Source organism: Pelophylax lessonae (assembly GCF_965119305.1).
Source record: "Pelophylax lessonae genome assembly, chromosome: 4".
NCBI classification, from domain to species: domain Eukaryota; kingdom Metazoa; phylum Chordata; class Amphibia; order Anura; family Ranidae; genus Pelophylax; species Pelophylax lessonae.
In genome coordinates, this window is record NC_138771.1 from 315,294,789 (window position 1) to 315,305,468 (window position 10,680).

Here is a 10,680-nt window from a genome sequence, read left to right on the forward strand (position 1 = left end):
TAAAGGTTTCTAGCTCTACTAAGAAATAATCTGATGTTTGTAAACTGTAAAGGTATTGGAGGTAATTCTAACTGTACCCGTTATATCTTATGCAACTGATTTGCCTGTACTGTTCTTTCAATCACTGCCTGTACATTGTTCTTTGTAGTCTATTATACTCTTTACATAAAAAAAAATATATATATATATTATTGCGACAGAAATCTATTGAAACCACTCTGGTATAATTACATTTTACAACCTTGAACACCTCCCGCCATGATCTTAGACAATCGACTACCTTGACACACAATTCCTAACCTTATAGTGACTGGAATAAAAATTAACTTCTGGTTCACACTGAGGCGACACGACTCCTTACTACTTCAGGGGCGACTTGTGCATTACATTGCCACCACGACTTGCAGGGACTTCACATAATGGAAGTCTATGCAAGTCGCTCTGAGGTCGCCCCAAAATAGTACAGGACCCTTTTTCTAAGTCGGAGTGACTTGTGTTGCTCCTATTAGAATGGGTCCTGTAGCGGTCAATGGACCGCGAGGGAGCGCGGCTTGTCAGGCTGACAAGTCGCGCTAATGTGAACTGGCTCTTAAGGGTCTTTATTATGGCAAACTCCTGCACAGATACAAAGAGCATGAGTTGTTCCATACTGGATTACTGCACTGATCTGGAACAAATTCAAAAAGGACACAGATTCTAGTAAGAATACAAAAGCCAGTTGTATTTAGATGGTGTTGGCGTTTCAAAAGGTGGGGTATGACCCTTTTAAACTGAGGAAGAAATTAGGATGAGCGACGAATGTGACAGATCACTACTATCTATGTGCTGGCGCATAAATATCATGTTTTCCTAAATCGGTTGTCGATACTTACCCACCCAGAGGATCCAGTGATTTCCTACTTAGATCCTCTTGTCGTCTACCACCCCTCGTTCCCACGCCACCATATTAATGAGTGCATCATCAAGACGCCCACCAGCTCTTTCTGGTTCAGCCGACACACCTCCTGATAATGCAGCACTAGGCATGCCCACCCTCCTCCTTTCTGAATGAGGGGCTTTGCTTCCTGGTATATGCAACGTGCATATTCCAGAATCCAAAGGGAGGAGTGTGCAAGGGGGCAGGGCCACGCTTTTTTGCTTTTTTTTTTTTTTTTTTTTATATAAACACTTTTTTCTGCTAGTGGAGGGGTGGGAAGGAGGGAAGTGTCTCATGAGGGTGAAGATCTGCTTTAATTACAGTTTCAGTTAAAGCTTTTGCACTGTATGGGGTTTGTTTGGCAATCTACAGTATATCTGCTCCATCTATAGTTTCAGGTACCCTTCAATTAACTTTTATTTAGGTGCACACAACCTTTTATAAACTTGTTGATGACAGATTTCTTTTTCTTTTTTTAATAGGCAAGTGGGAATGTCCGTGGCATCAATGTGATGTGTGTAGCAAAGAGGCAGCTTCTTTCTGTGAGATGTGCCCCAGCTCCTTTTGCAAAGGTCACCGTGAGGGCATGCTATTCATCTCCAAGCTTGACGGACGATTATCCTGCACTGAGCATGACCCATGTGGGCCTAATCCTTTGGAGCCTGGTGAAATTCGTGAATCGAAATCCCCTTCTAGCAAAAAGAGCGATCCTATCCAGCCACCTTCTGCCACAAAAGCTGCAGAAGACAGTGCCAAGGAAAAAAGCCCTTCCTTAGTCGAGAAGAAAAGCAAACTAACAAAAGTGTTGCTGAGTCCTTCTTTAACTGGTAATCAAGAACCTGTATTCCTGGCTCTAGAGGAAAATACCAAGCCTCCTGGAAAGGTTTTAGTTGGGTGTTCTGATAAAATGTCTCTGTCTGCTGGCAAAATACTTTTGACCTCTGCAGGCCAGAAGTCGTCCACTGGTAGAAAGCTGTTTCTAGCCTCTCCTGCACAAAAGGCGTTGCCCCCTGGAAAAGTGCTGTTGGCCTCTTTGGGGAAAAAATCTTTATCTACTGGGAAGCTTTTGCTGGCCTCTATTGGAAAGAAAAGTCTGTCTGCTGGGAAGGTACTGCTAGCCCCTGTAGGAAAGAATTCTTCACAAGTTGGTAGAGTGCTGCTATCACCTACAGGAAAACACGCAGGGAAAGTTGTGTTGGCTTCAGCTGGAAAGTTACCAGCAGAGGCCGGGAAGGTGTATTTGACTGCTGCTGTAAAACACCAGGCTGTTGCAGGCAAACCTGTTTTGGCTGATGACAAAGTCCTAGCTGGCAAATCTGATTATGTGAAAAAAAACCAGCTTGACCGACGACCTCCACCTCCTAAGACACTACTCCTGAATACCTCTGTAGATAAATGTAATACTCCTTTGCAGAAAAAATTGACCCCGGTCACATCTAAACAGGAGCCTAAAGTTCCCTGCCAAAAAGCGAGCACTCGTTTAATGAAAGAGAGGCCTGGGCGTGCTAATGATCTTCACAATGGTTTGGACCGCAAAAAGCAGTCTAAGACTTCTTCTCAGAGATCGCCCATTCATATATCTCAGGAGAAACGAAGCACCCTTGAAGGAAAATTGTCTACGGCAGCAACAGAAGAGAAATTTGAAAGCTCAGAACAGTTAGAGAAGAGTGTAAATTGTAGACAAACACCCCCCACTACTTCAAAAGACCAAACTAGGATTGCCAAAGAGAGGCTTCGCTCTGCATCTGGCAAAACATTTATTCTAGTACCTGACAACCATTCAGAAGATGAATATTTGCCATCTAAAGACTGCATTGAAGAAACGTCTCTCTCTGATCAACAAGGGGCAGGTGTTTCTGCTGAGCAGGAACTTTCTACAGAGTGCCAGGCGTAAACCCCATCTAGGGCTTCTCAAGGTCTTGCTGTGTGCACTGCACCTGAAAAGAAGTGACATGTAGAACTTCAAATTGAACTTGTGCCTCATCACGTATCGAAAAGTGCAAAGCATTGTGTGGATTCAGCTGCCATGGCTGTATAGAAAATAGATGCAGTGTTATTGCACTGTAAACACAGCATGCAGACTGTTACATTTTTTGATTTGCTTTTAGCTGATGACGTTTTGCAGTTAGACTTGGTCGTTACATCGCTGAGAGCGAACTGCTCAATTCTTGTCACCAATAAGGATTTATGTATTTGTGAAATGACAACTGTTGTCCTTTAAAAAGGCTGTAGCCTATTAAAAAAAAAAAAAAAAAGCAGCAATAAGGCACTTCTGGCAATGTTTTGAGTCTACAAACAATAGTCTGGAGCTTGGCAGCAGAGAAATAGAGAGGTGCCTTATTACAATGATGTGTAGTGTTTTTGAGGATTTGTAGGAAACTTTTAATGCCAATGGGACCTCAAAATTGGATGTGTGCTCTGTGGGTGAGGATTCCATTGTTTGCTGAGTAGTATTGGTCTCTTCTTGATCTGTCACTGCATGCCTGATTTTCTTACTTTACAAAAATTGGATGTTGTGTAAGGCATACTTTTACTGTTAATGCTTAGTTACATTTATTTGGATCATTTGAAGTATGGGACTGCAGTATTAAGCATTAACACGAGTCCTTCTATTGAACTGGGCAGAAATCATCCTTTTTCTGCCTTTTAACAAAGGTTGCCTGATTTTTACTTTAAACTAGTAGTGAACAATAAAATACATAGGGGATAGAAGAAACTATAGCCTGGGTAATTGGGTTTTCCAGTAGCTCCAGCCAAATATAATTTTTCAGCTATGGAAGAATGTTGGCGAGTTAAATCCCTACTATTTGTGTGTGGAGCTTCTCTTATAATGTGCACTTCAGCTCATGACTTTGCTTCTCAGCCCTTCCAGGCATTGCAATGCCAATCAAATAGGTCTGTCTTTCAGCCTGCATATTCTGCAGATACGATTAAGTGAATTGATTGAGAAGCAGTTAAAATGAGACCCTTTGCAATGGTTGGAATGGGTGGGTGAAGCTTAGAAGGAGGGAATTGTTTCATTGGATGGGCATTTTGCAACAAGGTGTGGGAACCTTTTAACTGAAAGGATAATCTTTCAGTATTAAATATAATGCAGGTCGAGCCTTCCAACTGCGTATTGATTTAAATCCCTTGTTTTGGTGTGACATCCAGTTACTTGCAGTTTATTTTTCTCTCCCATCATTACAGTTGAATGAAGTACACACTTTGTGACAGATTTTAAGTAGGCTGGTGATACTAAGCCAATGGATTTCTCAAGGCTGTATGTAAGAGACCATATGACATGTTTAATAGAGCGCTAGGGAAGCTGTCTAGAGAAATGGGAAAAAATAACTTGTCTGCTTTTACAGGCATTTTTGGCAGTAGCCAATGACTGGGCCAGCCCCAGTTCAAAGTGCACATTGTGCTGTGTCAACCTCCTTTCTGCACATTAAACTTACATCTGCCTTTGTTGAATCTGAGCAATGTTAAGCTGGGAACCATGGTGCTATCGGCAGCTGTGCTTCGTGTTTTTACTGTATTCTGTTTTTAAACCACCTTTGTGAGTCATGGTGTTGGTGTTTGTACCAGTGCCTCCATGACATGAGCTAAGTCTTTACTTTTTTTTTTTCCATTGTTCTGCCCTTTTAGTTCTGTGAACTTTTTATATGTTTGTTTAGTAATATGGGTCAGAGCACAAAGGACTCACTTTATTATTTTTGAAATAAAGTAGACTTACAATTTTAAACCCTTATTAAGTGCATGAATTGACAGGGCTTTCGTTTCATGTTTTTGTGTTTTTTTTTTTTTTTTTTCTTTTTCTATTCCCCCCCCCCCCCCCCCAATTTAGTTGCATTGCTCACACAGTGTGTGTTTTTTTTTTTTGTTTCAACCATTGACGTGTCCACCTCTTGCCCCCAGCAGAGCTGTTAGATAAGCTATAACCACTGATCACAATTCAGTCATGTAGGTGGTGTGGGTTCCCATTGTTCAGTGTATGTGTGTGCTTTGCTGTGTGTAGGCGATATCTTGTCTGTTGTCTTAGTCTGAGAGCATGTCAATGGTTTGAGACTGGAGTCTTGTCAAGTGACTCAGAATTCTAGTGTAAAATCATTACTTCTGTGAAGTCAGCTTGAAGTTTTTTAAAAAAAAGAAAGTCTCATAGCTATGCTAATTGCATCTATTTTAGTTTGCATTCTTTATCATGCAGCAAAAATTGTGACAAGTACGCATAAGAGATCCCTTATGGGTTGGCTAACTTTATAGAGATAAGTATACATAGCTCTTAGCAGAAAAGTTGTGTTGACTGACTTTACTTGTGATTATACCGGTGATTAATCCTACAGTACCATACATCCAGATACCACACATCCAGGCACTGAAGACATTCCATGGTCCCTGCCATCTGAATATTCCAGTCTGTATTTCTGCATACCCTATTTGGCTTGAGAGATGAATACTGTCATGGATTTAAGGACTGAACTCTCAAACTAACCGGCTCAGTGTACCACCATGTCCATCACTCCACGTTCACTGGTGCTACCCATCTCTTGAAGTTCCTCACTGACCACCTACACCATCCAGCTGTGTAAATGGAAGTTGAGCATAGCTGACTGGATATGGGATACAGTTCTGTCAATTTGCTGGGATGGCGGCATGTATGATGTTAAAAGTTTTCTCACACTATTCATTTTTTTTTTGTACCTTTTTATTTTTCTGTGTAACTAGGTTCTTGCATTTCCTGTCACTAGCAGAAGGTGGTCATGCCCCTTCTCTGAATATGTACTGTAATTCTTTGTAAATAGAAGAAAACACAATACTGTAAAGTTTAAATTTACTCTTGCCTCCTGTTTGTACTGATTTGTGTTTGTGTGGCTGAAGAAAATGGATTATTGCAGCCTGCGGCAGGTAATCCATTTGGAGGAAGACTTGTATCTCATTACACTACAGTATCTTCACTTTAAAGAAATGTTCCAATTTCAAATAAACAGTGGAAATCACCTTTCTGTCCGAAGTGTCCAACAGCGAAGGGTGCTCCATTCAGATTCCAGTTTTGCTAACTGATCACTGATATACTTCTGCAATAGGTTACTGCTAGCTCTCAATAAGGGGTCACATGAGTCCGTATGTGCATTTTTTAGATTTTTGTTTGTGGTCTTTTAACCACAATTTTACAGGTTTGTTTGTGTTTACATGTGTACAGGAAAGTAGAAATCATTAGGAAAGTGCACAGGTACAAGCGCAAATCATTAAAAATCATGTTTTTATAATCAAAGTAAACTGGCTTTTATTTTATTTTTTATTGCTAACCGGGAGTTTCTCAGCCTTGTTTCGGGGGGGGGGGCCCAAATGTTCTACAGGTATAACAGTTGGACACAGCTGATCACAGATTACGGTAAAGGGCCAATCACAGCAGTCCTTTACCATGTGATCAGCTGTGTCCAATCACCGCTGGTCAAATGTAAACAGACTTGTCGGTTATTGGTATTGCTTTCCTCACCCAGAAAGGAGATTTGATGTCTGAGCACAGTAAGTGCATTGTTTACACTGATAATCAGGGCACTGATCATCAGTGAAGCCCATCAGTGAAGAAGAAAAATTACTTATTTGCAAGATTGCAGATTGCTAAGAAATGTTTTTCTTCAAAATTTTTGGTCTTTTTCATTTGTTTAGCAAAAAATAAAAAACCCAGTGGTGATTAAATACCACCAAAAGAAAGCTCTATCTAAAATGATAAAAATTTTACATGGGAAAAGTGTTACTTGATAGTGCAATTGTCATTCAAAGTGCAACAGCCCTGAAATTTGAAAATTGGCCTGTGCAGGAAAGGGGTGAATGTGTCTGGTATTGAAGTGGTTAAGCATGTGAGGGCTTGCGAACATTGATGTTCTTCAGACTGGCTTTTGCTAGCCAAGACGAAAATAAAGACTTGTACATAGCCTAAAGTTGGCAGGAAACACATGCATTCTGTAGAAATAAAGAAAACAAATTGTGCTGTAACCTGTAGTGATCGTAGCAGCCCTGGTTTTGATGTGTAGAAATGAAAAAGAACAAAGTACTTTGAGTCACCTAAAATATGTATGTGAATTGGGAGTTTAGTCCACTCGCTGAATGACATGCATGACATCCAGGCTGCTAACTTTTCCAGGAACAAAGTCAGCAGTAGTGACAGGCTCCACATTTTTCTAGTGATCTTTACCGAATATGTTTACAGTGTCTGCTGTGTTGGTCGTTGAAGATGCATTACTAAAGAGCTAGAAAACATGCATAGGAGTATGGAGCTTGACTGGGTTTTACTTCTTCTGAACAAATTCTGCTTGGGAGTGTATATAATCTTGATGTGTGTTACGGAGGAGGCTGGCCTGGGTGACTCTAGCATTGAAAGGCTGGAGCTTGTGATAAAGGGTAAAGAAAGAACTAATACCGTATTTTCCGGCGTATAAGACGACTGGGCGTATAAGACGACCCCCTTAACTTTCATCTACCAGTAATACTTATACTTAGGTTACCTTGGAGATATTATACTCGGCGTATAAGACGACCCCCCATTTTTGGGGGATTTTTTTGAGGTTCAAAAGTAGTCTTATACGCCAGAAAATACAGTGATTATACTTTTATGTCTCCAGAGGTGTATGTGAGGGGTAGAGGGTTGTGGTTGCTATGGCAATGAGGGCAGTTAACAGTTCAAAAACCATTGGTGAGAATCTGGCATGGTTTACCCACTACTGGCCCTTGATGCCTCAGGGTGCTTTTTGTTGTGCTGCCTGTTGCCAAATAATTAGGCTATGTAAAGTATAGAACACATAGTGTTCAAAAAATATTTGGGACTTTATATGAGATGTGGCCAGTTTATCTTTCCCAATCCCCCTCCCCCTTTTCCTCCCCCTCCCCCTTTTCCTCCCCCTCCCCCTTTTCCTCCCCTTTTCCTCCCCCTCCCCTTTATATAATAATTAGAGAGGCTATCGGCACTTTGGATGCTGGTGAGCACCAGAAATTCTTGTTTCGGACACCTTCATTTCTAAGTCTTGCCCTGTTTTTAAGTAAAAACTGTAGTGAAGGAGTATGAAGGTTTCAGTTGCTGACTTTTTTTTCCTTTTTAGCACTTTTTTTTTTTTTTTTTTTTATTCAATGACCTTGAGAAATTGTGCAGATCAGGATTTCTGGCTTTGTGATCTGCATGCTTGATCTTAATACCTCCAAAAGTTATGAAGCCAGGGACCTAGCATTTCAGAGAGGGAGAAGAAATTCAGAAATAGGAGCCTTCATATTCTCTCAGTATGTTTTCTTTTAAGGAAATATTCAGTAAAAGAAAATATCTAAAAAGATTCAGTATTTTAAATATAACTAAGGCTGGGTTCACACTTATGCGAATTGGATGTGGGTTTACCCGCATCCAATTTGCATGACAGGAGTGTGTGACCGGCTCTCAATGGGCTCATATCTCCAGGGCAGCCGCAGTCCACATTTGGAAAGGGGCCCAATTCGCACTGGACCCCTTGCTGTTAGCTGTGGCTGCAGTATGTGTGAACTCTCAAGGTAAAGCTTTTTTCTCTAGCGCTCATTGACAGACGTAGTCCTCGGTGATACACCACCTTCGGGTTATGTTGCCTCCACAGGAGCAGGACTAGACAGGAAATTAAAAAGCTCTGGCCACACCCTAGGGGCAGTCCCAGAGGGTATATCCTCTCTCTCTCTGCCTCAGCAAATCAGTTATTTTCTGTCTAGTTAGGAGTAAGGACCTAGATACCTTGCTGGGATCTTAGGTCCTGGCAAGATTTTTTTCTTAAAGGATTTTTTAGACAGCTTTTTTTCTCCAGTGTTTCTGTGAGATCTTCAAGCAAGAAAGCTGAACTGGGCGACGGGCTGGATGTTTAGATCCGGTGGTCACCCCAGTTCAGCCTACGAGCGCGTGCAGGCCATAGCTCCGCGCTGGGTCGGCCGCGACAAAGTCCCATTAAAGGACTGACCCCGCGAGTTAAACGTCTCGCTGAAACGCCAAAGACCATGAGTCACGGCGTCCATATCGGTCGACAGCCCTCCCGCCCCGGTGGAGAGGGGTACTGTCAGGAGTTGGTGCCCGCCTGGTTCCGGTATGGTGAGTAGTATGTTCCCCCTTTTCCCCTGACGGGTCTTGTGGTGAACGCGGGCCCCTCTCTGTATGGTAAGATAGAGTCCCTCTCTATCCTATAAATGACACAGATCATCCTACTTTGAGTGTGATTTTATGTGCAAAAAGCCAGGAGGCTTGGTTTGGGAGCTAACAATCTAATTATAATCTTTTTAACATGTATACAATCTGTGGCATTCTGGGAATCTTACGGTGATAAGAATAAGCTACCTACCAGTCAGAAGCCACGGACATGTAGACTGCCTTCCTAATCAGATCTCCAGCTATTAGCAGGCCTCCCGAATGGCCATGCGGTCCGCCAGGGCCGGTACCGCCAACCACGCCAAATCCCCATGCAGAGAGAGTGTTGTGTGCCCTGCAGCACACCGCTATTCAGTACAGGCCGCCATTTTTTTTGCTGGATCGCACGAGCCGCCATTTTGGCGTAGCCTCGTGTCTCCAGCATGGGGGCGGCCATGTTTGAGGTGATCCAGGGGACGTTTTCACCAGTATTCAGGACATTAGATCGAGCCTCAACCACTACTACCGGTGCGATTCTTCCCTTCCAACATTTAAGTACTACAGGAAGCGGTAGTTACCGTTCCCTGAATAGATCTTTTCCTTTACCTTTTCCTAAGATTAGTCCCTATACCTCACAGGAATCGGATCTGGTTGACCAGATAGGCCAAGTAGCCTCTAGTCGGGTGACTTCGGTCCCTGAGGTTCAACCAGAAAAGATCACCCTTCCTGATAACAATCAGGTATCTGATAAATGTGTGGGAACAGAAAACGACCAGACTTTCTCGGATGGTCGGGGCCAGATACCTCTAGGGACGCCTGGTTCAGATTCTATCAGTGCCAGTGGTCCTAGAAATTCTAGGCTGGCCTCCTCAAGCCGGCCTGGCCGACTTGGACATGCTAGTCGCAGACGTTCCGTGGGAACTTCGTCTCAGGGAGTGTCTGTGGTCTCAAGGACCAATTTACCATCATGCTTTACAGTCGCTGGGTTTAATGGCCTGGCCATTGAGACCCAAGTACTGAAGGACAGAGGTTTGTCTACTTCAGTCATTCCTACCCTTATTAAAGCAAGGAAAGCGACTTCCAGCAAGGTCTATTATCACACATGGAAGACTTATATTGCGTGGTGCGAATCTTTAGGATTTCCTCCACGTACCTATTCGGTGACTCGAATATTGGCCTTTTTGCAACAAGGGGTTGAGCAGAAGCTAGCCTTGAGCACCATCAAGGGTCAAGTTTCAGCATTAGCAATCTTCTTTCAGAAACCTTTAGCTACCAAGTCCTTGGTGCGGAATTTCATCCAGGGGGTGCGGCACCTGGCTCCTCCAGTCCGCGCGCCCTTACCGCCCTGGGATCTTAATTTGGTCTTGTCGGTTCTACAGAAACCTCCCTTTGAAAACATCAGGGAGATTCCCTTGCTTACTTTATCCCAGAAGGTGGCCTTCTTGGTGGCTATTACTTCTGCTCGCAGGGTGTCAGAACTGGCTGCATTATCATGCCAGTCCCCATACCTAGTGATTCATAGGGATAAGGTAGTACTTCATCCTAAGCCATCCTTTCTTCCTAAGGTGGTTTCAGATTTTCATCTGAATGAAGATATTGTACTACCTTCCTTGTGTCCTCAGCCCAAGCATCATCGGGAACATGCGTTGCATTCCTT

General features: G+C 42.8%; 1 protein-coding gene across 1 annotated transcript in view; it reads left to right on the forward strand.

Annotated features, from left to right (window-relative positions):
• NSD1 (nuclear receptor binding SET domain protein 1) overlaps positions 1 to 3,117 on the forward strand; it is a 147,887-nt gene extending 144,770 nt beyond the window's left edge. Inside the window, exon 23 of the mRNA XM_082256085.1 lies at positions 1,399 to 3,117. Within this exon, the coding sequence (XP_082112211.1) occupies positions 1,399 to 2,810 (1,412 nt within the window). The 3' untranslated portion in view covers positions 2,811 to 3,117. The remainder of the gene's footprint in view (positions 1 to 1,398) is intronic.
• Positions 3,118 to 10,680: the final 7,563 nt, after the last annotated feature.